This window comes from Scyliorhinus canicula, chromosome 2 (assembly GCF_902713615.1).
Source record: "Scyliorhinus canicula chromosome 2, sScyCan1.1, whole genome shotgun sequence".
NCBI lineage: Eukaryota > Metazoa > Chordata > Chondrichthyes > Carcharhiniformes > Scyliorhinidae > Scyliorhinus > Scyliorhinus canicula.
Window position 1 is genome coordinate 180,362,223 of NC_052147.1, and position 26,421 is coordinate 180,388,643.

The following is a 26,421-nucleotide window of genomic DNA, read 5'->3' on the forward strand; positions in this document are numbered from 1 at the left end:
CTGCAACAGCTTCCCCAGTATCTACAACTGCAGTCGCCTTTCCCAGTATCTGCAACAGCTTCCCCCAGTATCTGCAACTGCAGTAGCCTTCCCCAGTATCTGCAACAGCTTCCCCAGTATCTGCAACTGCAGTAGCCTTCCCCAGTATCTGCAACAGCTTCCCCCAGTATCTGCAACTGCAGTAGCCTTCCCCAGTATCTGCAACAGCTTCCCATGTATCTACAACTGCAGTAGCCTTCCCCAGTATCTGCAACAGCTTCCTCCAGTACCTGCAACTGCAGAAGCCTTCCCCAGTATCTGCAACAGCTTCCCCAGTATCTACAACTGCACTCGCCTTTCCCAGTATCTGCAACAGCTTCCCCAGTATCTACAACTGCAGTAGCCTTCCCCAGTACCTGCAACAGCTTCCCCAGTATCTACAACTGCAATTGCCTTCCCCAGTATCTGCAACAGCTCCTCTCAGTATCTACAAATGCAGTAGCCTTCTCCAGTAGCTGTAACAGCTTCTCTCAGTATGTACAGCCACAGTAGCGTTCCCCAGTATCTGCAGTTGTCACTCTCAGTACTTCCATCCCCCAGTATTTATCATCGTCTCTCTCTACTATGTAGAGCAATTGCTTATATATCTCTAGTAGCCATCTCGAACCTATTGTAGCCATCCTGTAGCTCTGACAAGCTCCCCTTTTATCACCATCTGTAGTAATCTCCCCAATAACTGGAGCTGTTTACCTCACTATACTCATGTTTGCATTTTAAATCCCATTTCAGTATCTGAATCATCTACACCTCAGATCAAATATTAAATTGAAAACATGGGAAAATATAAGTTCACTGTTTCAATCCTGATCAGGTTTGACTCCATCCCTTCATTAGCAGTTACCTTAATCGACTAATTAAGAAGCTCACTCCTGACTTTTACTGTATGTCACTTGTGAAATGCCTGGCGAAAATGGAACAAATATTCAAGAATTGTTAAATGTAATTTGCTGAAGAGTTTAGAATGGAGAAGCAGCAGAATTTGGGTTTCCATGGATACCATTAGGCATGAAAGAAACTGTTTCACTGGATAGTCACACCAAAACCCTCGCTTTTGGGATGTACCAAGGGCGAGATTCTCCGTTGGCAGATGCCAAAATCATGAAAGGCGATTGGGCGGGAATAGGTTCTGACACTAAAATCGCGGCAGGTGCTGATTTGATACCAAATCACAATTCTCCATCATCTCGACAACGGTGTCCATGCACACTGGAACACACATACAATGAACACCGATTAGCGAGCCTGAGCTGGTATTCTCCGGAGCATCCGCAATGCTCCGCCTCTGATGGGCCGAGTTCCTGATGGAACTCCCACAGTGAGTTCACTGTGCTTTTAAAAATCATGAAACTGGTGTGGTAGCTGCAGAGGGAGAGAAAGGGGGTATGGAAAGTGTCCAACATCACCATAGTTTGTGGAAAGTTGTGCTGCTGGCGAGGGGGCTTCTGCCAGGGCCAGGGGGAGTAGCGGGGGTTGGCCAGGATGTGGGCTCTGGGGTCGGGTGGATGGGCACGGAACACCATTACACCAGCCAGCAAAGCAGCCATGCCGCTGCACACGCTGCTAACAGCCCACTGTGAGCTTAGGGCCACGGGTCAGATGGGTGTACCCTCAGGACACCCCACCCCCACCCCGCCGAGGTGCCTTCTGGCCCCAGCTGACCTATTAACTGTATAGGCGTGCTCCAGCAGAACCAGTGCCATCTTGTTGGCTGGTATGAGTGTGTGTGGGGATTGTAATGTATAGATGTGACTGCAGCTTGTCAGCTTCCCAAGTGTCAATCATGGCGAATCCAGCACCGTTTTTCATTGGGATGGATTGTGCTCCACGTGGCACCTGTTCTAGCCCTTAATAGTAGCAGAATTGGTCCAGGTGTGGCACCAGTGTTTCTGGCGTGAGAGTCCACGAATTATGCACTGGCGACAACAGTTAGTCTCAGAAATGGAAAATCCCACCCATTTGTTTAAATGTGTGGAGTTATGCTAACATCCAGTGAGGGTGCTGCACTGTCAGAGATGCTGTCCTTCAGAACCACCTGCTCAAATAAATGTTAAGGCTCTGATGGAACCATCAATTCACGAGGCACGTGCTTTCAGATATGAACAGTGGTTTTAATCTACTTACTTCAGAGCCAGCCTGTTACCCGTTGAACTCTCGATGAACTCAGGCTGGCTCTGGACACGGTTATTTATACAGCAGTCTAGGGGGAGGAGTCGTGGGTGGAGCCAAGGGTGGAGCCCTGTACAAACTCCTGAGCATTCCCAGAGCTACTCCTCCTAGTGGTCGGATAACGCTACTGCACTTACAATAGTATTGGTAAATACAGTGTGAATTACTAAGTGACATTCACCACATTTACCCCCTGCAAAACAATCAAGCCCGGCGGGGGTGGTGGTCTACAAAGTAAGTCTGTCCAGTGATCGAACTGTCCGCTGTGATCTGCAGAGCACCCTCCCTGGAGTCCGCCATCGTACCCCAACCCACAACACCCGTCCAGCCACCGCAAGAGGCTGCAACCCCAGTGCTCCGCAGATCGCAGCAGACAGTCCGACCACCGGACAGACTCAATTTATGAACCACCACCCCTGCCGGACTTGTTTTTTGTAGGGGGTGAATGTGGTGAATGTAACTCCATAATTCACACTGTATTGTATATACATGAGACCATGCATTTGTAAGCGCAGTTGCGTTGCCCGACCACTAGGGGGAGTAGCGCTGGGAATGCTTAGGGGTTTGTACAGGGCTCCACCCTTGGCTCCGCCCATGACTCCTCCCCCTGGACTGCTGTATAAATACAAATGCTCAGAGCCAGTCGTTCAGTTCATCAAGAGTTCAACGCAGAACAGGCTGGCTCTGTTGTAAGTAGATTAAAATCACTGTTCATATCTTAAAGCACGTGTCTAGTGAATTGACGGTTCCATCAAGAACAAAGCGCTCGAAATACTCAACAGGTCTGACAGCATCTGTGATGAGAGAAACCGAGTTAACATTTGGCGTGGAAGAAGTCATATTGGACGCCAAACGTTAACTGTTAAATATATGCCACAGATGCTGCCCGACCTTCTAGTTTTCCCAGTACTTTTTGTTTTGATAAAACAGATTACCTGACCATTCATCTCGTTGCTCTTTGTGGAGCCTTCTGTGCGCAAATTGGCTGTTTACCTGTCCTACATTACAGCAATTACTAGACTTCAAAAGTACTGGACTGACTATAAAGCCTCTTGGAACGTCCTGAGGTCGTTGCGGGCGCTACATAAATGCAAATTGTTTCTTTAATTGCAACTTTCGTTTTAATTTAAAGTTCATATAATCGGCTATTAAAGGGCAAAAGGCGAATGGAAAGATCTAGTGTTACTTCGGAGATATTTTAAATCCATTATACACTTTATACACAGAATACACTTTAATAGCTGCCATTACCCTTTCCCCTAGAGATCCACCTGTCAATTTCGGGTCAATTTCACATCCTCTAAACTCGGCCTATAGTGATTGCCACTACTCGGTAGCGCTGAGTTTTCAGGCAGTGCCATCAGAAAGAGATAATGGCAGTAAAAAGTAATTGCTTTTTTCTTAATGATCAGAGTGACGTGTGCAATGGAAATTTAAAACTGAAACCTCAGTTGTCCTTTTGGCTGGAAGCAGACGCCGGCCGGGCAATGATTAGAATCCTGCTTTAAACTGGAGCTGCCCGAGAGCGTTTGCATCATTCAGTATGTAATCATGTGCTAAATAATACTTCGCACCGACCAGTGACCAAAATCAAAGACAGACAGTAAATGTGTCTAATCCTTCTTTAACGCTTTGTTTTTATGCTTCATTACAACGTCCCCCTTGATCACACAATCAGGAGTCTGAGAGGCAGGTAGCGTTTTACAACAAGACCACAAGGGTGCTTTATACAAGCAGGCAACAAGTGAAATGGACCGTAAATCTTCATTCAAATGTTTATTCATCCGCATCCTTCAGTGTTTTCTATCTCATGGCCAGAACCTTCAATCAAAACACAAATGCAATCGGAAAAAGCCAGAATATATTAATTTTAATAACGGAGAGGTATTGTTGAATATGCGCAAACATGTTACTCGCTGTCAAATAACTCGGTACACAGGTTTGACATGTACAAACACATATTTACGATGGCTATCCGGTATTGGAACCTGTGTGCATTTATATATATATATATATATGAACACGCGCATCCCAATATATACAAGGGACAAAACTGTACCAAGTCTCTTCAAACGTCTACTGATTACCAATGGCTGTGAAGGTTAATGTGTATGATATGCATTATATACGGCGTTTAAATCACTTAGCGCGCACATTACTTTGACGCTTAGACCAGTTAATATTGTTCGAAATTGCCATTGTACCGGAACAATTGAGCAGCCTGCACACACAGGGTCCAACCCAAGGTTTGCCGGCACACAAATTTCCTCACCACACACATCAAAGCTGTGCGAATGGAGCTCGGCGCATTTCAGGTATGTTCACACCATTTCGTTTCCCACCATTACAACTCGACTTCGCAGTTTCCAAAGAAAACGTGTTCGGTTACTGGGCTAAATGGAGGGGGGCGGGGGCGGGGGGGGGGGGGGGGGGAGATGTGGTCAATTAGTGTTTGGCGAGGGGGCGTGGGGGGGGGTGGTGTTGACAGTCCACCGAAATAACGTTGTAAGACGAGTGCAAAGCTTAATTACCCATTCGTAAAATAATCAACGAATTTGCTGGTCCTTTGTTATTGTTGGTCTCCTTTTCTGCGGCTGGACGCGTTTCAAAGTGTCGAAGTACTTTCAGAAGGAAACTCAAGCGACTCTATTTGTCACAACGCGTGTCCATTTCATTCTTTGGTGGGTTGGAATTGAATAGGAAAGGAAGCGGTTCGTTTTGCCAGAGGCTGAAGTGTGGGATGTAGATCCAGTAGCTGCGGCAAGTTGCAGTCTGGTGAAATTAGACAATGCTAACTTTCTGGGAATGACTGAGTGTGTGAAGTGTAAGTAATTATGTCCCACGAAAATGGAGGACTGTAAGTTACCTTTATTCGTCCATTGAATCTTTACAATCAAAGTGCTAAAGGGTTTCAAACAGCCTACACATTTCACCGAAACTATTCAGAACCGATAGAAAAAGTAGACATGTTATCAATTATGTTTCCATTAATACTTTCGAACAAATACAAACAAAATACCGCGGATGTTGAAAATTTGAAATAAAACAGAAAATGCTGGAAATTTATGCTATTAATATTTTCAAACAATTATTTGAAACCAATGCCGATTTATTTTTAGCAATGGCTCAGGTCCAGCACTCTTGCCTTTTGATTTATTCTTTTGTGCGGTATGGGCACCACTGGCAAGGCCAGCATTGCTGCCCACCCCTCATCCCCCTCGAGCCAAGTGTTTTTCAGTGGGCAGTTAAGAGTCAATCACATTACTTTGGGTCTGGAGCCACATGTAGGCCAGACCAAGTAGGAGCGGCAGATTTCCCTCCATGAGGGACATTAGTGAACCAGATGGGTCTTTTGAAGAGCACCATAGGATTTGAACCCATGTCCACAGAGCATTAGCCTGGACCTCTTGATTGCTTGTCCAGTGACATTACCATCACGCCACTGCCTCCCCCAGTCTTAAGGTTCAAGTCTCATTCCAAAGCCTGAAGCACAAGGTCTGGGCTCTGGTTCTGAGACAGAGCTACACTGGTGGGGGGTGCCATACATCAGATGAGAGATAAGAAGAAGTCTTACAACACCAGGTTAAAGTCCAACAAGTTTATTTGGAATCACTAGCTCACCTATTGAGCTGCCATGGGCAGCACGGTAGCACACTGGGTAGCACTGTTGCTTCACAGCTCCAGGGTCCCAGGTTCGATTCCCGGCTTGGGTCACTGTCTGTGTGGAGTCTGCATGTCTCCCCGTGTCTGTGTGGGTCCAACTAGTCCCGAAAGACGTGCTGTTAGGTAATTTAGACATTCGGAATTCTCCCTCTGTGTACCTAAACAGGTGCTGGAGTATGGCGACTAGGGGCTTTTCACAGTAACTTCATTGCAGTGTTAATGTAAGCCTACTTGTGACAATAAAGATTATTATTATCATTACCTGATAAAGGAGCTGCCCTCCGAAAGCCAGTGATTCCAAATAAACCTGTTGGACTTTAACCTGGTGTTGTAAGACTTATTACTGTGCCAACCTCAGTCCAAAGCCGGCTTCTCCACATCGCGAGAGGTAGAGGAAGTGCTGCACTGTCGGGTGTGCCAGCGTTCAGATGAAAGACTCAGGGAATGCTGCACTGGCAGAGGTGTAATCTTTCAGATGAGATGTTAAGTGCGGGTTCCATCTGTCCTCTGGAGGTTGATGACAAAGATTCCACAGCACTTTAGGAAGGGGGGCAGGTTAATTCTCCTCGTGACCCTCAAAGCAACATCAATATTTGATCATTGTAATTTCTGGATCTGTTAATAATTTTGGGGTGTCCCCAGGGTAAAGGTGAATTTGCTTAAATTGTGACGTTTAGAATCCTTTGCCGGTCAGAAAGGATTTTTAAAAATTTAAACACCAACAAAGTACTTATTTTTTAATGTTGTATATTTCACCCGAATGTTAAAATTATTTAAAGAGTTTCCAATTATAAAGTATGGCCTAAATGATTAATTTATTCTGCGATGCCCGTTCCTATGAACCAGTTCCTTCTTTAATGATAAATACAGTCCATTGGCATACTGTATTCGTCTGGTTAGATAAATATGGTCTGCTCTCGGGTGCTTCTGACGCATTGTGACATGAGAATAATATCTGATGAATCCGAATTTGATGTAATCTGTCACATCTGCGCTGTATCTTTTCTTCGACACTAAGACCAAACACCATGTGGTCTTCGAATTCCAAAACGCTTCACTGGAAGTTTGCTACTTGATAACCCTTCTGCTCGGCAATGAAATGAGGCGGGATCGCTTTCCCTTCAGTCCCTGACGGACACTATATCAATGAGATGAGAAAGGATCAGTGCTAGTGCGGTTTCTCACACAGCCCGTCCCGGTTTTTTCAGGATCATTCGCCGGGCATTCCAGGTAACTGAACCAATGCCCTCTACTTCCGCAGTGGATTAATCCACGGGGCAAGGTCTTTCCCCAATGACCCCTCTCTATTTCGAACTCCACTTTTCCAGTTTTAAATAGTACTCAGCAATAAAGAGGATCCAAGCAATACATTTGAATATACATGAACGTAAGGTGAGCCATACTAAATAAGGGTGGTTCATTTTCCTTTGTTTTCTAAATTAGCTGTTGCAAGGGAAATAACAATCTTTGTCAAATATACAGGAAACAAAATAATGTCTATATATATTTCCCTTGCACTTAATTCAGTATATGTGGAAAGCACCAGCTAAGAAATAGTTCAATTTTATGGCAAGTGGGGAAATTGTTCAGGTAGTCGGTGCAGTTTTAGTTCCTGCACGTATAACTATAGGGCTCTAGATTTCATAGAATAATATAATCCCTACAGTGCAGAGGAGGCTATTCAGCCCATGGAATCTGCACCGACCCTCCGAAAGAGCACTTTACCTAAGCCTATCCCCGCAACCCACCAGACCTTTGCACACTAAGGGGCTATTGATCATGGCCAATCCACCTAACGTGCACCTGGAGGAACCCCATGCAGCTACCGAGAGATGTGCAAACTCCACACAGTCACCCAAGGCTGGAATCGAACCATAATCTCTGGTGGTGTGAGGCAGCAGTGCTAACCACTGTGCCAAAGTGCCGCACTCTTTAAATTTAGCAAGGATTGACCGAACAATGTGCATTCAGCCATCTTATTTGGCTTGAATATGAATACAGAGCAAGAGGATAAAAATAAAAAGTACAAAGTTAGCGTCAAAAATGTTCTCCTCCGTGGATAAATTGCTTTATAGAATAGATTGGGTTATTTCTTTGATTTAACAACCGTCTACATTTTTGAACCGGTGATACAACAAAAAGTTCAGTTGAAGTTTAGACCTATGCAGGAGTGAGAAGGAAGGTGTGGAGAGAAATAGAAAACCGCAAAGCCAAACCCAACGTTTCTGAAAAGGCTCCAGGAGGTTGGCAGGGATGAGGGGAAGCTGAGAGATGTTGGAAAGACAGAGTTCCAAACATTGGCCAAGACGCGTGAAAGCTTTCCCACGATTGGCGAAATAGGGGAAGGCGTTAGAAAAGCCAAGTGAGGAAGTGGCAATGAGGTGGGTTGTGGATTCAGTGACATTGGAGTGAGGTCCAGCTAGTGATGGGACATGTTTTAGAAATGAAGGTAGTTCTTTTTAATGATGAACTGGATTTAGATTTCAAACCTCATCTGAGTCAAGCAGGACATTGAGATTTTGCACAATTAAGCTGAACTCAAGCAACCATTCAAGAAATAAAATAGGATCAGGAGTCAGTTATTGGTGGAGAATTTAGTCCTGGCTGTGTTGAATTATAAGAAGTTTGATCTTGTTCCAAAAATGATGCAGCACCCATTGTATTAAATTGATCCTGTGATTGATATAACATAATTTAAACTGAGGAGAAGAAGTTGAGTTAGCAGATGACAAGTTAGAAGCAGGGTTTCAACTAGAGGTGGAACATGTATTGTTCACTGGTAAGCTTGAGGCCTTCCATAACTACTGGACAGTGGAGGGACCAGAGTGCTTCATTGATAAACAGAACATAATTTTATTTTGATGTGCTAAGTCTTATTTCAATATTTGTCTGTTAATTTTTTGTGAGGGAGGTTATTAACTCTTTCAATTGATAACACTTGTAATTGATTGAATATAAAAGAGGTAAAAATGGTGTAACGAAGGCAAAAGAAAATAGGTCTCACGACTGATGTGAACCTTATGAAGACTTATGTAGAGATAAGGGAAAAGAGTTAGGGTAAAGTCTGACTTTAGCACTCCCAGTGTAGGATTTTTTTAATGGACAGAAAATCATGACGACAGAGAATTGCCCAGGTTTCTGATATGCACACTCAGAAAGAAAATCTACCAGCTTTTAAAATTCTTTTAAAAATCCAACCATAAATTTGAAGTTGGGTTAAGGGTGAATTAGGGTGGTTAAGGAAATCACAGAGATAAAAGGAAGTTAAGGCAGTTGAAGGGAAAGCCTCCATTTTGGAGACAAAGAAATCCAAGAGTGTTTTGCAATTGGCATAAATGTGAGGATGGTGTGGGCGAAGAGCTTGGCCGTGTTGGTTAATCAGAGATATATTTGTTTTGGATTTATCTTTTTCTCCCAGGATGGTTCCCACTAAGATCTGAATTGAGAGTTATGTTGCAAAGTATAGTATCAATTTGGTTCAGTTGGATTAGAAGGTTATGGTTCAAGTTCCACTCCAGGACTCAAGCACTTAATTTAGGCTGACGCAAAGTCCCACGCAGTACTGAATGAGTGCTATTATATCGGTGGTGATAAGATGATAGCTGAGGCCATGTGTGGCTGTTCAAGAGAATGCAAGGGATCCTGTGGTTCTATTCAACAGAAAAACACCAAGAATAGATTAAGTGGCGATTCATCTCATTTGTTGTTTGTAAAACCTTGCTGTGTGCAAATTGTCTGATTTGTTTGCCTAAGTAACACTTTAAATATAATTCATTTGATGTGAAAGGTACTAGAATGTTTGCTAAAAGATCAGAAAACAAAATACCTAGAGATGAATAACATAACAAATTAGCCAGCATGGCAAAGGAAGTTCATGTTTAACCAACCTTACTGAATTATTTGAAGAAAAGCCAGAAAGTGTAGGCAAGGATAATCAAGTGGACGTTCAGAAGGCCTTCAATAAAGTGCCACAAGACCATTGGGAGGTATCACGAATAATGTGGATGGATGCACCAAAATACAAGAATCCATAAAGGTGTTAAATGGAAAAAAAAGGCACAGTGTTCCTGAAAATTTGGTCAATTATTATTATTACGTTTTAAAATATTACATTTCAAAATTTCAAAAATGAAATTTTTAAAATTTAAAATTTGAAGTATTTTACTTGATTTGTCTTTGGAGGCAAGAGAAGGGAAGGGAAAACATTGCTAAATCTTTCATCCTGGGATATAAAATGTTGAACAAAGTACCTGTAGAACAGATTGTGCTTAGGGATTGAATGGAACACGCTTAATGAGTCAAAATACGTGTTCTTGTCTATGTGTTGATGTTTTAAGCTGATCCTAGTGTTATCTGATTTCTAATTATGTGTCTTCAGGAATTTGCTGTCCACGTTACTATATTCTCAATATTTACTGTTCTCTGTTATTTAGTTCCATGTCCTCTAAATTTACTGCTTCCTGGTATTTACCTAGGTCCTCAGAATGCAATCAGCCAATACCCAAGTCTGATCCTATGTCCTCAGAGTTTACTTTGATTTGATTTTACTCTTATTTGATCCCATGCCTTCCGAATTTACTCTCCTTTGGTTTATATTCCAATGTCCCCTGAATTTACTGCCCCCCTGTTATCCAGTTCCCTGTCTCCTGAATTTATTGTGCCCTGTTATCCAGTTCTCTGTCCTCTGAATTTACTGTTCACTGCTATCTGATCCCGTCTTCAGAATTTATTGTTGCCGATGTCCAATTCATGTTCTAACAATTTACTGTCCCTTGGTTTTGCATCCTTTGTTCTCTGTACTGTTCCTGGTCTTACTCTTTGTGCACAGCAGTTACCAGTGAAGGTACTGACGGTTTCCTGATTTTCAGAATTTTCTGTGCTCTGTACCTCGGTGACCACGGCGACTACTGGCATATAAAGCAATTTTGCCAGCTTTCAGCGATCCTTTCACCGAGCATCCAGTTTCCGGGGTAGCTGGAGAGGATGAGGCGAGAATTCAAACACTCTTTTCCACCTAGTTCTCTTAGCATCAATACAGTACTCATGAGATATATCGCATTTTAACCCGATCCCTCGGTAGGAGCGAGATGGGATATGCTTCTGCTAATGCCGCCCTCTGAAAAGTGAGCTAACCGTACGGTCTTGTAGAATCGAAATCAAAGTATGATCTGATGTTAATCTCTCAGGTTCTACATTTTCAGCAGAGAGACTTGATCTGATCCAAAGTAATGTCTGAAAATTCGGTTGCAGTGTGACAGGCTATTTTGAGCGCAAACCCTCCTCCCCTCGGCCAGCCAGCAGATGAAAGAATCTTGGATTTGATGGTGGTTTCCTCATCCTAGCCGCTGGACAGTGATCAAAACTGAGCTCTGCTAACCGAGCTCGCTAAACTCAGCTGCTCCCTGAACCGGGGGGGGGGGGGGGGGACTCACACCTCGGGAACCACGGTGTGATTAGACAGGAATCGGACTGAGATCCAGTCGTTAGGCTGGTGAGAGGAGACACTGATGTTGGATGCTGAGCTCTGCCACTGGATCCCACCGACCCCACCCCCTACCGTGAGGAAAACCAAAATGTGCAGAGCCCCACTCAATACTAATATTTGTCGGCACTCTCCATGTCAGAACCTAACTGAGCCCAGGTCAGGGTCTATATTAATCTTCTTTGATGAGGAGCGCAACCCGGCATCCAGGCTGATGATTTGAGGAGAAGCTGAACTCGGGTCCAGGCTGATGATTTGAAGAGGAACTGAACTCGGAATCCAGGCAGATGATTTGATAAAGTTTTCGACCCGAGATCCAGGCTGATGATTTGATGAGGAACTGAGCCCAGGATCTGGGCTGATCATTTGAGAGGAGCTGAACCCGGGATACAGGCTGATGATTTGAAGAGGCTCTGAACCCGGGATCCAGGCTGATGATTTGACGAGGAGCTGAACCCATGATCCAGGCTGATGATTTGAGGAGGAGCGAACACAGGATCCAGGATGATGATTTGATTATGAGCTGAACACAGGATCCGGGCTGACGATATGATGAGGAGCTTTAGCCGGGATCGGGCTGCTGATTTGATGAAGAGCTGAACCCGAGATCCAGGCTTATGGTTTGATGAGGATCTGAATCCAAAATCCATGCTGATGATTTGGCAGGAGCCGAACCTGGGATCCGGGCTGTTGATTTGAGAGGAGCAGAATAGGGATCCAGACTGATGCTTTGATGAGGAGCGGAACCCGGAAACCAGGCTGATGATTTGATGAGGAGCTGAGCTCGGAATCTAACCTGATGATTTGAGGAGGAGCTGAACCCGGGAACAGGGCTGACGATTTGAGAGAAGGGAAAGCCGGGATCCAGGCTGATGATTTAAGAGGATCTGAATCCAGAATCCAGGCTAATTATTTGAGATGAGCTGAACTCTGGATCCAGGCTGATGATTCCCTGAGGAGCTGCACCCAGGTCCAGGCTGATGATTTGATGAGGAGCTGAATCCAAAATCCATGCTGATGATTTGGCAGGAGCTGAACCTGGGATCCGGTCTGATGATTTGAGTGGAGCAGAATAGTGATCCAGGCTGATGATTTGATGAGGAGCTGAACCCGGAAACCAGGCTGATGATTTGAGGAGGAGCTCAACCCGGGAACCAGGCTGATGATTTGATGAGGAGCTGAACCCGGAAACCAGGCTGATGATTTGAGGAGGAGCTGAGCTCGGAATCTAACCTGATGATTTGAGGAAGAGCTGAACTCGGGAACTGGGCTGATAATTTGAGGAGGAGCTCAACCCAAGATCCAGGCTGATTATTTCATGGGGAGCTGTACGGGGATCTAAGCTGATTATTCCAGAGGAGCTGAGCCCGGAATTCTAGCTGATGATTTGATGAGGGTCTGAGTCCAGGATCTGGGCTGATGATTTGATGAGAAACTGAATCCAGAATCCAGGCGGATGATTTGAGAGGAGCTGAACTCGGGATCTAGGGTGATAATTTGAAGAGGAGCTGAGCTCGGGATATAGCCTGATGATTTGAGGAGGATCTGAGCCCAGCATCTGGGTTGATCTTTTGAAACGAGCTGAACCTGAGATCCTGGCTGACGATTTGAGAAGGAGCTGAACCCGGGGCCCAGGCTGATGATTTGAGAGGAGCTGAACCCGGGGTCAGGCTGACGATATGATGAGGAGCTGAAGCCGGGATCCAGGCTGATGATTTGATGAGGAGCTGAAGTCGGGGTCTAGGCTGATGATTTGGGAGTATCTGAACCTGGATCCGCGCTTTTGATTTGAGGAGGAACTGAACCCAAGATCCAGGCTGATAACTTGAGAGGATCTGAATCCAGGATTCAGGCTGATGATTTGACAGGAGCTGAACAAGGATACAAGCTGATGATTTGATAATGAGCTGAACCTTGGATCCGGGCTGATAAATTGATGGGGAGCTGAGCTCGGGATCCGGACTGATAATTTCATGAGGAGCTCAGCCTGGGATCCAGGCTGATGAGTTGATGAGAAGATAAACAGGGATCCAGGCTGATGATTTGAGGAGCTGAACCCAGAATCCAGGTGTTGAAAACGGGATCCGGGCTGATGTATTGATGAATTACGGAGCCCAGGAACCAGGTTGATGATTTTATGAAGAGCTGAGCCTGGGGTGTAGGCTGATGATTTGAGAAGGAGCTGAGCATGGAAACTGGGCGGGTGATTTGATAAGGAGCTGAACAAAGATCCAGGTGGATGATTTGAGGAGGAGCTGAGCACAGGATGCAGGTGATGATTTGACGAGGAGCTGGACCTGGAATCCAAGCTGATGATTTGAAGAGTAGCTGAACAGCGATCCAGGTAGATGATTTAAAGAGGAGCTGAACCCGGGTCCCAGGCTGATGATTGAAGAGGATCTGAACAGCGATCAGGCAGATGATTTGAGGAGTACCTGAACCTGGTATCCACGCTGAAGGTTTGAGGAGGGGTTGAAAACGGGATCCAAGCTGACGATTTGATGAAGAGCTGAGCCCGGGATGTAGGCTGATGATTTGAGGAGGAGCTAAGCACCGAATCTGGGCGGATGATTTGAGGAGGAGCTGAACAGGAATCCAGGCTGATGATTTGAGGAAGACCTGAACCCGGGATCGAGACTAATGATTTGAGGAGGAGCTGAGACCAGGGCCCTGGCTGGTGATTTGATGAGAAGCTGAACAGGGATCCAGGCGGATGATTTAATGAAGAGCTGAGCCCTGGATCCACGCTGATTATTTGAGGAAGAGCTAAGCCCAGGGCCCTGGCTGATGATTTGATGAGAAGCTGAACCCAGGATCCAGGCTGATGATTTGAGATAGAACTGAGCCTGGGATTACAGCTGACATTGTGATGTTTCCGGCCTCAACTACCCTCCCAGGCAGTGCGTGCTAGATTCACCCTCTGGGTGAAATGCTTTTATCTCAAATACCCTCCAAACCTTCTGCCTTTCATCTTGATATTATGCCCCTTTTTTATTGAACCTCCGACTGAGGGGAACAACTGCTTTCTGTCCACCGTGTCCCTGTGCCGCATAACCTTATACACCTCAATCAGGTCCCCTCTCAGCCTTCTCTGCTCCAAAGAAATCAACACGAACTTATCAAGCCCCTCTTCATAGCTAAAATGCTCCATCTCTTCTGCACACCCTCCAGTGCAATCACTTCCTTCCTATAGTGTGGTGACCAGGACTGAACACTTTACTCCAGCTGTGGCCTAACAAGGTCCTGTATAGCTCCAACATAACCTCCGTGCTCTCGTAATCAATGCCACAATAAAGGCAAATGTCCTGTATGCTTTCTTAACCACCATATGCACCTTTCCTGCCGCCTTTAGGATTCTGTGGACAAGCAACAAAATATCCTTTTCTTTCTTTGGACTTCCTGGTGTCCTCCCATTCACTGAGTGCCCTGCCATTAATCGAGTACTCCCTTGTTGTGTTACTCCTGCCAAAGTGCATCACCGGACACTTTTCAGGGTTAGATCCCATCTGTCACTGATCTGTCACTGCCTCAGAAAATGTAATCCAATGTTTGAGACATGACCTCCCTCTGACAAAGCTATGCTGACTAACCCTGATCAAACCTTGCTTCGTAAAATGGAGATAGTTCTGTGCTTCAGAGCTCTCTCCAATAATTTCCTTACCACTGATTTGAAGAGGACCAGAGTCTGGGATCTGGGCTGGTGATATTTGAGGATCCTGGCTCCAGGCTGGAGGATCCTGGCTCCAGGCTGGAGATATTTAAGGATCCTGGCTCCAGGCTGGTGATATCACAAAATCTACAGTGCAGGAGGCCATTCGGCCTATCGAGTCTGCACCCATGCTTGGAAGGGTCTGCACCCTACCTAAGCCCACACCTCAACCCTATCCCCGTAACCCCACCTTACCTTTTTTGGACACTAAGGGCAATTTAGCATGGCCAATCCACCTACCCCAGCACATCTTTGGACTGTGGGAGGTAACCAGAGCACCCGGAGGAAACCCACGCAGACACGGGGAGAACATGCATACTCCACACAGACAGTGACCCAAGCTGATATTTGAGGATCCTGGCTCCAGGTCGAAGGATCTGGCTCCAGGCTGGTGATATGTGAGGATCCTGGCTCCAGGCTGGTGATATGTGAGGATCCTGGCTCCAAGCTGGTAATATGTGAGGATCCTGGCTCCAGGCTGGTGATATGTGAGGATCCTGGCTCCAAGCTGGTGATATGTGAGGATCCTGGCTCCAGGCTGGTGATATGTGAGGATCCTGGCTCCAAGCTGGTGATATTTGAGGAGGAGCTGAGCTTGGAGCCTGGGCTGGTGATATTTGAGGAGGAAGAGCAGAGTTTGGCTTGTGATATTTGAGGATCCTGGCTCCAGGCTGGTGAAATTTGATGAACAGGAGAGCCCGGACCCAGGGTTGGTGATATTTGAGAAAGAGGAAAGCCCGGAGTTCAGGCTGGTGATATTTCAGGAAGAGGTGAGCCCGGACCCCGGGTTGGTGATATTTGAGGAAGAGGAAAGCCCGGAGTTCGGGCTGGTGATATTTCAGGAAGAAGAGAGCCCGGACCCCGGGTTGGTGATATTTGAGGAAGAGGAGAGTCAGGAGCCCGGGTTGGTAATATTTGAGAAAGAGGAGAGCCCAGAGCCTGGGCTGGCGATATTTGAGCACAGTAAGAAATCTTACAACACCAGGTTAAAGTCCAATATGTTTGTTTCAAACACTACCTTTTGGAGTACTGTTCCTTCCTCAGGTAAATATAGAGGTATGTTCCAGAAACATAGATAAAATTCAAAGATGCCGGCAATGCTTAGAATGCGAGCATTTGCAGTGCTCCGAAAGCTAGTGTTTGAAACAAACATGTTGGACTTGAACCTGGTGTTGTAAGACTTCTTACTGTGCTCACCCCAGTCCAACGCCGGCATCTCCACATCATGGTGATATTTGAGGAGGAGAGAGCCCAGATGGTGATATTTGAGGAGAAAGCGAGCCCGAGTCCAGCTGGTGATATTTGAGGAGGAGGAGAGCTTGGGTTGGTGATATTTCAGGAGGAGATGGAGAGCCTGGAGCAGGGCTGGTGAGGAGGAGGAGAGCCCAGCTAGTGATATTTGAGGAGTACGGGAGCCCGGCTGGTGATATTTAAAGAGAACCCGGAGCTCAACTGGTGATATTTGAGGAGGAGGAGAGTCCGGGCTGGTGATATTTCAGGAGGAGGAGGAGGAAGAAGAATGCCTCCGGAGCCCGGCGGGTGATATTTGAAGAAGAGAGCCCGGCTGGTGATATTCGTGGAGATGGAGAGCCCAGTTGGTGATATTTCAGGAGCAGCCCGGCTGGTGATATTTCAGGAGCAGGAGGTGGTGGTGGAGGAGGAGTGCCCGGAGTACCCGGAGCCTGGCGGGTGATATCTGGTCCTCACTCTCAGCCTCAGCCTCTTATTATCGCTCGCCTGCCTCCCCAGCCGCCAATATCCTGTCGGCCCAATCAGAGGCGGTCGGCCCAGCCCACGTGACGGCGCGGGGCACCGGCGCTCCAATCAGAGCCGAGGGATGTCTGAGAAAAAGCCGGCGCGCGCCGGGCGGCTCATCAATAACAAGTTTCCGAGAGCGAGAGGCAGAGACTGGGAGAGCCGCCCGGAGACAGAGAGCGCAGCCTGCTCCAGCCCAGCCCGGCGACTGAGAACCCAGCCCAGCGAGCGCGAGAGAGCCCAGCCCGCCCGCCGGGCCAGCGCGAGAGAGCTCAGCCCTCTTGCCCGGCCAGCGCGAGACAGGCAGAGGGGCTGCTGCTGCTGCAGCCGGGGAGCCGCGGCGGACACATGTGGCGGTGTTGCTGCTGCTGCTGCGCCCAGGATGCGTGATGCGCCCTGTGTAAGATGGTGGGGTTGGAGAGCCTGGGATTGAGCCGAGGTCCGCGATCCGCCGCCGCCTGTCGTCATGGTGGAGTCTCACCCGCCAGGCTGGCCACCTCTTCATCCACACCGCGCGGGCTTTCTACTGCTGACGATGCTGACCCTCTTCACACTACCTGTTAAACTCTCAGCTTACCCTACCTCCCTGAGTGACTGTCAGACACCCACCGGCTGGAATTGCTCGGGTAAGGCAACAGTCCCAACTGGGACGAGGGGTGGGGAGAGGAGGGAAGGGTCCCTTTAAACTTCCAATCGGCAGCTGAATATTGACACTGATGTTGAAAGTTACTCAATATATCACTGGGTCGTGATAGCTTCGGGTGGAAGTATTGCAAAGATGTTGCAGACAGGCAACTAAAAATATATTGCAAAGGGAGCATTTGTGCCCAACGTCCTGAAAAGTGTACAGCATTTCTCTCCGGATTCTGAGTATTAAAAGAATTAACATTTTTATTTATCCCAGACTGAATTCGATTTGTTCAAGTGATTTTTTTTCGGGGGGGGGGGGGGGGGGGGGGAGAGGGTAGAAGTGTTTCCCGCAGACTCCACGTCAACACTGGCCATTTTTATATATTGATGGTGCTCTGCGAAAATGATCCCGGGGTGGGTGTAGAAACCTTGGGCATTCCCCGAACACTGACACACAAGCCGCCTTTGCCATTCTTCCAGCAGATCTTCAGCGCCCCGCAGAAGCCGGGATGTGGAGAGGACGGAGATCTGCATTAGTGGAGGGAAACAATCTGCAGGTTGCAATGCAAAAGGAATTGTTTCTCTTCTCCCCCGCTTCTCTGTCTCTCTGAGATTGTTATGTCGCAATCCCACAGAAAACTGGAGCCAAAACAAAAAGAAAAAGCGTGGGGCTGCCAGCGATTTTTGTCTGCGAGTGCAGACCTGTGATTAGCCACATCTCTAGTGGAAAGATTTAGGTCTTCAATCTTCGTTAGAAATAGACAATGACAAGCTTTCACCGAAAATCTAGCTTTCGCAATCTTTGTTGCAACTTGGTCATGTCACCTCTAGGTTCCTGTCCATATAAATAACACATAAATATGTGTATGTATAGATATATCAGTGTGGGTATGGATAGGTGTGTATGTTTTATATATATATATATATATATAGACACCTCCTAAGGCGTAGGTTAAATGATGAGGGAAAGGGGACAGTGGATATGGAGTAGTGAAATACAGTGCCGTGTTTCAGATTAAACTGAAATCTCTGGCATGAGGTTTGCAAATGCTGATATAGAATTTGTTTTTGCACCAGTCGGCCGTCAGAACAAGGCTGGAAATCTGCCCAGTGAGACCCCGGCCATCCAGGAGGGAGCCCCCCCCCCCCCCCCCCCCCCCAACCTGCGAACCCAGGGACAAAATAGATGGCGAGCCTTTGCCACACTGACCTGCTTTGCGTTGGTCAACGAACAGATTGGTGTTTAATTTTAAGCAGCTACTGAAGTTCTGCCAGGACTTTCCTTTTTTTTCTTTAACATTTCAAGGTTTTGACGACCGAGAACACGACTTGTTTCTTTGCGACGTCAATGCGTGTCAGTTTGGTGGGGAGTGTTTGCGGATCGGAGAGACCATAACCTGCGACTGTCAGCTCAAGGTAGGGAACAGACGTTGCTGTTTTAATGGGGCTCCGTTTAGTCTGGGTGACATGGGATTGCTGTCTGTTGTGTTCGGGATGTGGGCAGTGTGGACCTTGCAGAAAGTCTGGCAGGTCCTTATGATAATTGTTTCTTTTTTTAGTGCAGCACTGACTATGTGCCAGTGTGCGGCTCTAATGGCTATACCTACCAGAACGAGTGTTACCTGCGGCAGGCTGCGTGCAAGCAGCAAAGTGAGATAAAGGTGCTGGGTGAAGGATCCTGTCCCAACGGTATGCAGACTACAGTGTGCATTGTAACAGTGTGAATGTGAGCGTAACGGGCTTTTAACCTTGTGTTTTATCAATTCATAAAATAAATCCGATTATCCGACGTGATCCAATTTGCAAGAGGTTGTTACATAGGCAGCCTCAGACAACAGCCACTGCTCATTATCACGTTTCAAAGCTATTATTGAAGCATATTGAACGGAAATGGGAACTGCTAGTACCCTGGACTGGGCACTTAATCACTATTCAACCCACAATAAAAAGTACCTTGGTGCTACTTAGAGTGCCATGGCCAGTATTTGGTCATTTGTTGATCAGTTGGATGCTCTCAGCGCTGATAATAGAAACTACATCTATAGATTCCAGCAATAGGCCATCCAGCAGTGAAATGAAAATTAAAATCAGTCACAAAAATCACTGTTACACTATCATGTGTTCTAATGAGATCTTGTCTCTCTCTACAGATATGGGATCAGGTTCTGGAGATGGAGGTAAGTGCCTATCGCAAATGTATTTTTAATCTAATCATAGTATTGTGGTTGTAGAGGCTGCCATGTCATCTTTAGATGATGCATCTTACAATATAGGCATCAAGAGTTTTCTTCCTCTACAATTTTTCTTCGTTTATTTTCCGGCAGATGCTGTTTGCTTTCTGGAAGCCTGCTTTAGCTGCAAGGGCTAGACAGTCTGGACCGCACTGCAATGGCAGGCAATGGTACTGCATAATAGGAGGGCAGGAGTGGACTTGTAGTGGGAGAGCTGAGTGACCGAGTTTTGTTTCCCTCCACCCTTCAATCACCAATTGTTGGGCACCCCTGAACAAAAGTGGAGAGAACTCCAGTAACATGCACAACTCTGGAACTTTAACTCTTGGCCATTGAGTTGAGAGGAAGCTACTGTGCCACTTGTGCTGCTGTCCAGTAAAAATATTATTATTAAGTACCGTAGGTGAAATCTTGCAAATTAGTGCACCTTCTGAAAATAGCAAATTGAAATTTCAACTCTAACTACAGAATTGTTTGGCTGAAATGTCTTCTGTATTTTCAATAATTTTGCAACATGCCAATCACTCTGCCTTATTGCCATTGTAGAATGATACAGCATAGGTGGAGGCCATTCGACCCATCATGCCTTTGTTGATTCTTTTGTAGAGCTGTCCAATTAATCACACTCCTTCTGAATATTTGATCATGATAACTGATATACAAAAAACTGGAAATAATTTGTGTGGAAAGCAATGCTTCTTTTACATTTCACAATGTAAATATTTTATTTATATAGTAACATTTACAGTATTCAGTATATAGATATTAGACCACACTGAGCGGAAGATATTTCTAGGTCTTTGGTATGTTGGAGGTCTAAGTCCTGCTAGGAATTGGTTTGCTTTTCATAAACCAAACATTAATTTTGAGCATTTGATTCTGGGGAGTTTTACGTGTATTTGAAGCTGGCAGGACAAGCGAGAAATGAATCCCAAAGTTCAATTATAGAAGTACTTAATAGAAAATGTCTATGTCTACAGACAAATTCTGCTTTTCTCATGCATATTAAAGGTCAGCGACAATTGACTCAACTCTCCTATAAGCATTTCATTTTATAGTGCAAGCTTCATTATTTGACCTCTACAGCGCATGTGGGCATAATTTTTTTCAGTAAAAGTCTAGTAAATATGTTTAATGCTTTACTAACACAAGAAGCCTGAGTGGTGATCTGATAGTGGTTTGATCAAGTAAATTTAGTTTGCCATGGAATCCACAACTAGAAATCATAAATATAAGACAGTCACTCGTAAATCCAACAAGGAATTCAGAAAAAACTTCTTTATCCAGAAAGTGGCTAGAATATGGAACTTTCAACGTTGTAGTGTTATTAAGGCAGATGACATAATTATACTTACAGGGAAGCGAGAGAGCACAAGCGCAACAAAGGAACAGTAGGTCAAACTGATAAATGAAGTAGGTAGAAAAAGGCTTGTGTGGAGCATAATGACGAGCATAAATTAGCTGGGTAAGAACCTGCTTCTGTGCTGTAATTCTATGTATGAAAATGCACTCTTTTTGTGCAGCATTTAATTGGTTAAAATGTTTTTCTTTCCTCAATCACAGAACAAGTTATAATGATTGTTCAATTTTGTCAAGCAGCTAGTGCATCATAGCCAGGAGATATGTTTTTGGTTAGTGATTCAATTGTGAAATAACTGAATGGCTAGGTGGTAAAGCCCATTCCACAGAGTGAGCTTGGCCAATTGCAAATCAGACAAATGACAGAACCACCTTGATGGACAGGATGATTCCTGACTAGAAATCATAAACTTAAGACATCACTCGTAAATCCAACAAGGAATTCAGAAAGAACTTCTTTATCCAGAAAGTGGCTAGAATATGGAACTTTCAATGTCGTGGTGTTATTAAGGCAGATGGCATAATTATACTTACAGGGAAGCGAGATAGCACAAGAGCAACAAAGATAACTGAGATGGTTAGTTAAAGGAGTTAGTTACAACATGAACACAATTTATATCGTGCCTTGCCACAATCCATTGCTTGGAAGAAGTGACAGGAAAATTGTTTCCTTCTGGCCCATTTGTATTTCTTTGAAATCTGCCAAAATAAAGGTGAGGGAGACCATTTGACCTATGTTGACTCATCCACCCAGAATAAGAGAAAAATACTTGCACTTCTCCATCACAGCATCTGTCTCGAGAAGAAATATGAGATTGTTGGCGGCCTAGTTATCCAGAAGCCACCTATGTAATTACATGAAGAATTTGTTCCAGATCTCTGTTCTAACTTTCATTTAACCTGGTTTTGTTTATACTCCCTTGTTCAGTATCCTGATCCCCACACACTGTGTTTGATATGCCTTTATTCCTTTTCCTTTGTTGTACATGGAGCTGATGAGAAGGCAGTAAGGATGAGGCTAAAGGGCATGCTTATTTCCCTCCTGAAATGTCTTGGAAAATAGAACTCAGTGGGTCTGCTTTCCAATGAAAGATGTCACGATGAATGAATAGTGCTGAGTAGTCACTTGTTCCAGACTTACAGCAGTGAGTGATGATATTGGATGAATAGATGTGTGATATTTAGCTATTGAACAATGAGCAACATTGGTGGTAAAGACTGTGATGCCTCTAATATTGTTTATTGATACACTAGTACAAGCTCTTCTCATGAATGCTTCCTCCACCCATGCTATGCTTTCAGGGAACTTTGACACACAGTTTTTAAAAATATTTTAAGGGAGTATCAGGCAGTGGTCTCATTGTGGCATGTGAAGTGGCACAAGAACAGTCTGTTGATACTCATGACGGTGTTAGTTCTGTGCCATCACAGAATCCACCAGGGATGAGGGAATTCAGTTGTGTGGGAAACTTTAAAGAAGGTTATAGAGGTTTTGATAAAGTAGATAGAGAGTAACTGTTTAAGTGGCAGATGGATCGGTAAAGAAAGAACACAGATAATTGGCAAAAATGCTGGGGGCAAGAAAGAACCTTTTTGATATTCAGTGAGTTTTGATTTGGCGTGCAATATCTGAAATAGTGGGGAAGTGGATTGATTCATAATTTTCAAAGATGAATTAGATATATAGTTTTTTAAAAAATCTGCCGACCTATAAAGAGAAAGCGGGAGAAGATAATCGGCAAACAACCTCTCCTGTGCTGTCTGTTTCTGTAATTCTATGTGCTTGAAATGATACAGAGCCAGAACATAGCAATTCCAGGAAGGAGGTCATTTGGTCCATGCCTATGCTAGGTCTCTGCAAAAGCTAATCCTGGGTCTCTGCAAAAGATAGTTCTCTTTCCCTTCCCTTTCCCCAATAGCCCTGCAAATGTAATCTCTTTCAGTGCTTATCTAATTCCCTGAAAGCATGATTGAATCTGCCTCCGCCATTCTCTCAGGCAGTGCATTTCAGCTCCTAACCTCCTTGATGTTTGAAGCTTTTCCTCCTGCCTTCCCTGTTTTTTTGCCATTCACCTTAAATTAGTGTCTAATACCCGTACCAGCCTCCCCGGACAGGCGCCGGAATGTGGCGACTAGGGGCTTTTCACAGTAACTTCATTGAAGCCTACTCGTGACAATAAGCGATTTTCATTTCATTTTTTCATTTAATAGTCTTGACCCTTCTACCAAGGGGAACAACTTAGCTTTATCTACTGCCAAGACACCTCGTGATCTTGATCACTTCGATGAAATTTTATTTCTGAAGTAGAACAATCCCAACTTCTCCAATCTATCCTTGTACTTGAAGATTCTTGTCTTGGAATCATTCTTGTACATCCTTTCTGCACCCTCTTCAACTTTCATAGCCTTTCTAAAATGCGGTGTCCAGAATTGGACAATATTTCAGCTGAGTTGAACCATTATGTTTTATTTTAAATATATAATTGTTGCCTTGCTTTTATACTTTTGCCTCTACTTGTAAAGATCAGGATTTCAGATGCCATTTTAATCACTTTCTCAACCTATCCTGCTGCCTCCATCAATTTGTGGACATATACTCCCAGGTATCTCTGTTCCTGTACTCATTTAGAATTTTATTCTTTCGTTTGTATTGTCCCTTCTCGGTTCCACATTTCTCTGAATTCTGTTTCATTTGGCATGTTTCTCTGCCCATTCAACCAGCCTATCTATGTCCTGTTGGAGTCCATCATTATCCTCTTCACAGTTCACAATACTTCCCAAGTTTTGTGTTGTCTGCAAAATTAGAAATTGTACCTTGGTTCCCGAAGTCCAGGCCATCAATATAGATTAAGAGCTTCACTGTATACCTTCCTCCAGTATGGAAAACAACTGTTCACCACTCTGATTCCTGTTATTCACCCAATTTTGTGGCTGTACTGTCAGCGCTCCTTTTCTTTCATGGACTTCGAATTTGCTAACAAACCTATTATGTGACACTGAACGTGCTTCCAAAGGCAGTTTATATAGACCTCATCAATCACCTTGCCCTTAGCCCATCAAAATAGTTAATTAAATGTGATATTCCTTTTTTAAAAACTCAGTGCTGGACTTCCTTAATGAATCCACAATTGTCCAAGTGATTAACTTGTCCCACCATCGACATTAAACTGACTGGCCAGTAGTTTCTGGGTTAATCTTTGTCTTTTTTTTTAATACAATTTGCATATTCAATTATTTATGATTTGGGACTCACTTCTGTATCCGTAGAAGATTACAGCCAATAGTGCCACAATTTCCACCCTTGCATCCCTCATCCTCAGGTGTACATGATGTTTTATCAATGTTAAGTGCAGTCAACTTTTCTGATGCCTCCTCTTGATCAGTTTTTAGCACATCTATTGTCTCAACTACCTCCTCTTTAATTTTGATTAAGGTAACCTCTTCCTTGAGAAAAGCAAATGAAAAGTATTCATTTAGTACCTTAACCATGCCGTCCCTCTTTTTTGTATTTGTTCCCTCTTTGCTCCCTAATCAGCCCCACCTGCCCTCTTTCACTATATATACCTATAGAAGACTAAGATTTCCTTTTATGTTAGCTGCTAGTCACCTCTTATACACTCCCTTTTCTTCCCCCTTCCTTTTTTACTTCCCCTCTGAACTTCCTATATTCAGCCTAGTTCTAACTTATATTATATGCCTCCTTTTTAATGTTACACTCTATTCCACTTGTCATCTAATGAGGTCTGGCTTTGGTTGTCTTATTTTTTCTTCCTCATGGCTGGTAATTTGTTTGTGCCCAAACCATCACCTCTACTCACATTTGGGTCCTTTTTCTTTTCCCTTTTCCTGAAATCATTTTAAATAAAAGCAACCCCCAGATTAGCAGTAAAATCATTGAATAATACAGCATAGAAGAAGATCACTCAGCTCATTGTACCTGTGCTGACTATTTGAAAGAGCTGTTCAATTCATCCCTTGCACTGATCTATATACTGCTGCCATCCATTTAGGCACTGCATTTCAGATCACAATTTGCTAGATTAAAACAATGATTCTACCTCCCCTCTGCTCCCTTTGTTAATTATGTTCCTTCTCGTTACAAATCCTCCTGCCAATGGCAACAGTTTCTCTTCATTTGCTCCTCATACTTTGTATACCTTAATTAAAATGCACCTTAAATGCCCTCTGCTATAACAGGAACAATCCCAGTATCTCTATTTCATTCTGTATAAATTAAGTCCTTCCTGCCCGGTAGCATGCTGACAATCTCATCTGCACCCACAGTCTTTGCTTATGTATCTTCTTTAAATTAATGAAGAGGGAAATAAGGCCCATGAACCCTATCAGGTATAACAAGGGGTCTGTGATTATGAATTAATGTATGAAAAATAGTCATTACCAGGCCAGGAAAAAGGAGCAAATATGTAACATGAGGAACAAATAATCAGTGCAACTGATACCAAATGATTATGTTCCTGATTAGTTATTCCTATAATTGTATTCATTACAACATAAGTGGTCAGGAAGCTCATCAGTCTGGGCGCTGAAAAGCATGAACTCCATCATTATGGCCATTTATACAAGTCTGGCTTGCTGTTTGGGAAAAATAATGGAGACTAATTTCCACTTGGATTGCATAATTATTTCGCAGAAACTGAATGAGTTAATCAAGTATTATATCACTTATCCTGCTTGTAGAACATGATGGCTTAGTTTTATGTCCAGTCAATATGATGATTTATATTTTTAAAATATTAGTTGAATATATATTGGCATGTTTTTAAAGCCAAGAGGGTGGTGGTAAAGTAGAGGGAACAGTTCTGGGGCTTGAACATGAGACTATGTATTTACTGAATCAGCATGAGGTAATAGTTGTTGAAGCAGATTATATCACAAATGGTGGCAGGAGCCACACCAAGATTTTTTTGGCTTTGCCAATCTGAAGTAATTTGGAATTGTCCAGTTGTTGATTTTAGAAAGTTTCGAAACTACTTGGATCCATTTATAGGTGTTGAATTTGAGATAGTTCAGCATATGTATGAAAGTTGACACCATACGTTCTGATGATCTTTATGAAGTAAAGGAGGGGACCAAGGACGAGTTCCTGAAGAATACCATTGATGACCATATGGGTGTATGAAGAAAGCCACTACAGATAATGAAGCAGCTGCGTTTTCATACATCACAAACTCCAAATACCATGCCAAAGAAATGGGACTGCAGTGGAGAGATGTTGGAGGAGAGTGGCATTACCAATGATGTTCAAAATAAGAGATAGAAGAGGAAGTAGACTGACAAAGCCAGGATTTTATCCATAACAAAATGTTTGCGTTTTGACCAGTGCCGCCTTGGTTCTGTTGGCAGGACAGAAGTTAAGTTGAAGAGTG

General features: G+C 44.4%; 1 protein-coding gene across 1 annotated transcript in view; it reads left to right on the plus strand.

The window, feature by feature from the left end:
- Positions 1-16,932: 16,932 nt before the first annotated feature.
- tmeff2a (transmembrane protein with EGF-like and two follistatin-like domains 2a) overlaps positions 16,933-26,421 on the plus strand; it is a 180,455-nt gene continuing 170,966 nt past the window's right edge. The window contains exons 1-4 of the mRNA XM_038789119.1: positions 16,933-17,440; positions 18,751-18,860; positions 19,004-19,133; positions 19,595-19,621. Of these exons, the coding sequence (XP_038645047.1) occupies positions 17,281-17,440; positions 18,751-18,860; positions 19,004-19,133; positions 19,595-19,621 (427 nt within the window). The 5' untranslated portion in view covers positions 16,933-17,280. The remainder of the gene's footprint in view (positions 17,441-18,750; positions 18,861-19,003; positions 19,134-19,594; positions 19,622-26,421) is intronic.